Source organism: Penaeus japonicus, unplaced genomic scaffold (genome assembly GCF_977035675.1).
Source record: "Penaeus japonicus unplaced genomic scaffold, GWHDUDI00000001_assembly GWHDUDI00000001, whole genome shotgun sequence".
NCBI lineage: Eukaryota > Metazoa > Arthropoda > Malacostraca > Decapoda > Penaeidae > Penaeus > Penaeus japonicus.
In genome coordinates, this window is record NW_028234403.1 from 56,489,406 (window position 1) to 56,494,166 (window position 4,761).

A 4,761-nucleotide genomic window follows, 5' to 3' on the forward strand; every position below is an offset into this window, starting at 1 on the left:
GGCGTTCTTCATTATATTTATCTATTATTTTTTATTTATTATTTTATTCATTTTCTTTTTTATTTATTCATGTTATTTTTATTTTCTTTTAATATTTTTTTAATCATCATATCAATGTTACTTGTTTTTATAGCAAATCCCGCTACTAATTTGGAATAAACAATGTTTACTAATATATATATATACTACTATTCCTAATGAAGAATATGATGATTCGAATGGCGATGATTAACAATCATGAATCATCATCATGGTATTCATAATCCGTCAATTAGGTAAAAAAAAAAAAAAAAAAAAAAAAAAAAAACAGCAGAACCTTAGATTTCGAAGGATATTAAAGAATATCTTTTAATTCAAAGTTAAATTACTGATTTTATTCAGATTAAAATTGTCAATGATCCACCGTGGAAAAAGTCGAATCATAAAGTGGAACGAAATCTAGGAAAGAAAAAAACATGTGGGCGAAAGTGGGAAGAAGTGGTTTGTAGTGGAAGAAAGAAAAGGGAAAGAGAAAGTGGAAAAAAAGGAAAGGAGAAGAGAAGAAAGTGGAAGAAAGAAAAGGGAAACAGAAAGTGGAAAAAAGAAAAGGGAAGAGAAGAAAGTGGAAGAAAGGAAAGGGGAAGAGAAGAAAGTGGAAAAAAGGAAGAGAAGAAAGTGGAAGAAAGAAATGGAAGACAGAAAGTGGAAGAAAGAAAAAGGAGACAGAAAGTGGAAGAAAAAGGAAGTGGAAGAGAAGAAAGTGGAGGTCATGTGGAGTCTCCTCAGGCGCTGAGAAGCTTCAGTTTCTCGTCCGTGTAAGGGGGATAACGGGCCCTGCGAACAGAGGATAAGGAGAATGAGGATAATGGGAATAATGATAGTGATAACGACAAAAAGTAATTAAGATAATTATCATGTCGATGGTGCTATTGATGAAAATGATTAAAAGAGAAAAATAGAAAACTGAAGAAGAAGAGAAGGGGGAGAAAAGAAGAAAATAAGAAATATAAGAAAAGAAGTGGAAAAGAAGGAAAAGAAAAATGAAAAAAGGAAGATGAAGAAAAAGGGAAAGCCGGAGAAAAAGAAGAAAAAAGAAGAGGACGAAGAAGAAAAAGAAAGAAGAAGCAAAGAAAAAGAAGAGGAAGAGAAGACGAAGAAAAGATTATGATGATGATGATTTTAACAATAATGATAATAATAACAATAATGATAAATAACAAGGATGAATTTAACAATGGCTATAATATTGATAATAATGATAATGACTATAATATTGATAATAACGATAATGACTATAACATTGACAATAACGATAATGACTATAATATTGACAATAACGATAATGACTATAACATTGATAATAACGATAAAGACTATAATTTTCATAGCAATAAGGACTATAATAACAAAAAATCAAAAAGAAAATACGTACGCCAACATCTTCTCCGGAACGGGGTCGAAATTCCTCACCAGCACGGATTTCTTGTGCAGGAAAGTGTCAATGGTGTATTCGCCGTGGTAAGCGCCCATTCCACTGTGTCCTACGCCGCCGAAGGGAAGGTTGGGGTCTGGGGAAGGTGAGGAAGGTATTGAAGGATCTGCAGGAGGTTGGTTCTTGAAGGAGGTTTTAGGATTGGAGGAAAAGGGAGGATGGAATCCGGTGATTATGATAGCTTTGGGGGAAAGATGATTGTGATTGGTGATGATGATGATGATAATCGTAGTAATTGTAATGGTGGAAATAGTCTAAAAAGATAATGATAATAATATTAATCGTAACAATAATAATGTTGATAATAATACTAATAAAGATGATAACGATAATAATGATGATGGTAGTAACAACAACAACAACAACATCTATAACAACAACCACAACAACAACAACAACAATTACAAGAATAGCAACAATAGCAACAATAACAACAATAGCAACAACAACAACAAACACCACAGATCACAAAACACCGCCCCCACACCAATAATACTCACTAGCCGCGTGATGCAGACAATCATTGATGGTGACGCCTCCGGAAGACACTTGGCTCAGGAAAGCGTCCGCGATGTCTTGTTTCTTGGAGAATACGTACATAGCGAGGGGCTTCTCTCTAAGGATGAGGGGAAGGATGGTTGATAAATGAGGGGAAGGAGGAGAAAGGATGGGCGGAGGGGTGTGTGGGGGTGTGGGTGGGTGAGGGTGAGGGGTGGGGCGGGGTGGGGGGTGGTAAGGGAAGAATGAGGGTGTGTTGAAATGGGTGGATGTTGGGAGGGGTTGTACATGGGGGTAGGGGGGAGGGGAGGGGGTGGGGATTGGTTGTTCTACATGGGGGTGGGGGGGGGATATGGGATGGTTTTACATGGGGAGAAATGGGGATGGTTTTGTACAGGGAAAAGAGGGGTTATTTTACAACTGATTAAATATGGATGAATTATAGCATAGGTGATAAGATATGACTCTATAAACAATGATAAATGGAAGGGGATGAAAATGGAATGACTTTACATAAAATAAGAATAATAAAAGAACCAATTTACAAAGGATGGAATTTTGATTGATCTATTCATTAATCAATTAATTCCTCTTCACTGATGGATTTGATCGTCCGGGGAAAGAGATGCAAGAAACCGAAATATAATAATCTTGTTTAGGCATTCTATGCTAAGAAAAATAAGAATCAAACACGAGTATACACTCAACATATCTAGGATTCACCCCTCACCCCTTATTGATAAAGTTGATCGCATCCTGATAGTTCTCATAGTTGAGGATGGGAAGGATGGGTCCGAATACCTCATCCTGCATGACCTTGCTGTCTTCCTTCACGTCCACCAGGAGGGTTGGCTCAACCCATTTGGTTTTCTTGTCGTATTTTCCTCCGATAACCACCTTTCCGCTGCTGAGGTATCCTGCCAGGCGGCTGTTATAAGACATTGGTTGTTGGTGGAGTGTAAGAAATAAAAGAAAAATGAATAAACAAAGGAACATATAGAAAATGCATAGAGGTAGGGTGGAGGCGGGAAAAGTGGATGTTATTATTGGTCTGTGATTTGGAAATCTTACTTTAACATGGCAAGTAATATCTAGAGACTGTGGAATACCCGGCGATCATGCACTAGCGTTGTGCCATAAACAAGGGTGAACAGACATGGCAACGACAGCATTGATATAGACAGTATAAACAATAAAGTAATGCTACTTTCCCTCTCTGATTACTACATATACCATTGCCCCCCCCCCCCAACACTACCAAAAACAAAACAAAAACAAAAGCAAAACATTACATTTCAAAACGTAAACCTAACAAGATCCGAAGATTCTCTGTTTTCACTCACTCGACATGTCTCTCAGCCACGATTCTTGAAAGGTCAGGATTCTTCTCCAAGTTATCGCCGTACCACTCCTTCAGGATCTGCTTGGCCTTGGCGACAAACTCCCCCTCGATGGCCTTGGGACACAGGATGTAATCGGGGGCGATGCAGGTCTGGCCAAGGTTGAAGAGCTTGCCCCAGAGGATCCTCCTGACAGCGATGTCTAGGTCTGCCGTTTGGTCGACGTAGCACGGGCTTTTGAAAAATAACAACAACCTCAATGATAAAAAAACAACTATACAAAAAACAGAGTAACAACAACACACACAATTTTTTTTTCGAGAAAGATGAGCGAAAAAGATAGATGCTTGCTTAGAATGAGGGTCATGTTTCAGTGCTAGGTTTATATGATATTGTGGTATATGATTCGGGATCTTTGGTTAGATCCGATATGATCATTGTCATTCTTTTAGTGAGTATGTTTTTTTTTATCAATGGTTTACAGATCTTTCGGATGCTGCAGTAATGACTTCTAATCGATTTTTTTCTGATACTTTTATATGCAATCAGAGTTACCGATATGCAATATGAGTATTCGCTGGTCTATGACGAGATTTCCTCGAGTAACTCTCCACACACACATCTGGCATCATAAAAAAACTCATTCTTCCTCTTTCTTCCTCTTTCTCCACTCACATCTCCTTACTCTCCAAGGTACACGCACCTTCCCCTTCTAAACTCGTCACTCACGCCCATCACCTACCACTTCCCGCCCAGCTCGAGGGTTGTGGGCGTGAGGTACTTGTTCGCGGCATCTCTGACGATCTTTCCGACGCCCGTGGAACCGGTGTAGAAAATGTAGTCGAACCTTTGCTTCAGGAGCTCGGTGGTCTCAGGGATGCCGCCACACACGACGTGGAAGCATTCCTAGAAAAGAAAAGAAAAGCGTAGGAGCTAAGTAAAAAAAAAAAAAAAAAGTTGATAAAAAGAGGAAACAGAAAAGGGAAATAAAAAACATGAGAGAATAACATCAAGCTATCCTGAATCAATTAAGATGATAAGAAACTATGCTACGTCCTAGAAATCTAGAAAGAAGCAGATCTTAGTAAATGCATTCCTTACTTCATTTTTTACTTCTTATTCTGAACATTTGCTTTCGTACCCTATATGGCTTCACTTACCCTGTCGAGGTACTTGGGCAGGTACTTGGCGATGGCAGCAGCTGTGGCGGGGGCGACTTCGGAGGGCTTAATCACCACCGTGTTTCCGGCGGCAATGGCACCTACGAAGGGGATTAAAAAAAGAAAGAAAAGAAAAAAAAAGAAAAGAAAAAAAAAGAGAGAGAGAGAGAATTTATATATATATATATATATATATATATATATATATATATATATATATATATATATTATCGGTATCAGAAGAATATGTAATTTTCGATCGATTCTTTATCAGATCTTTTGCAGGACCATA

The 4,761-nt window shown here is 38.2% G+C and overlaps 1 protein-coding gene across 2 annotated transcripts in view; it reads right to left on the reverse strand.

Moving 5' to 3' along the window:
* Nucleotides 1-346: 346 nt before the first annotated feature.
* LOC122244371 (aldehyde dehydrogenase, dimeric NADP-preferring) overlaps nt 347-4,761 on the reverse strand; it is a 13,366-nt gene continuing 8,951 nt past the window's right edge. Inside the window, exons 4-10 of one of the 2 annotated variants that reach the window (XR_015191519.1) lie at nt 4,470-4,570; nt 4,052-4,215; nt 3,313-3,543; nt 2,700-2,897; nt 1,972-2,087; nt 1,412-1,593; nt 347-813 (exon numbers count right to left, since the gene is read on the reverse strand). Coding sequence is in view for 1 of the 2 variants with exons in the window: in XM_043002258.2 (XP_042858192.1) it covers nt 762-813; nt 1,412-1,547; nt 1,972-2,087; nt 2,700-2,897; nt 3,313-3,543; nt 4,052-4,215; nt 4,470-4,570 (998 nt within the window). In the remaining variant the exon portion in view is untranslated. The remainder of the gene's footprint in view (nt 814-1,411; nt 1,594-1,971; nt 2,088-2,699; nt 2,898-3,312; nt 3,544-4,051; nt 4,216-4,469; nt 4,571-4,761) is intronic. The other variant, XM_043002258.2, reaches the window with a different exon arrangement.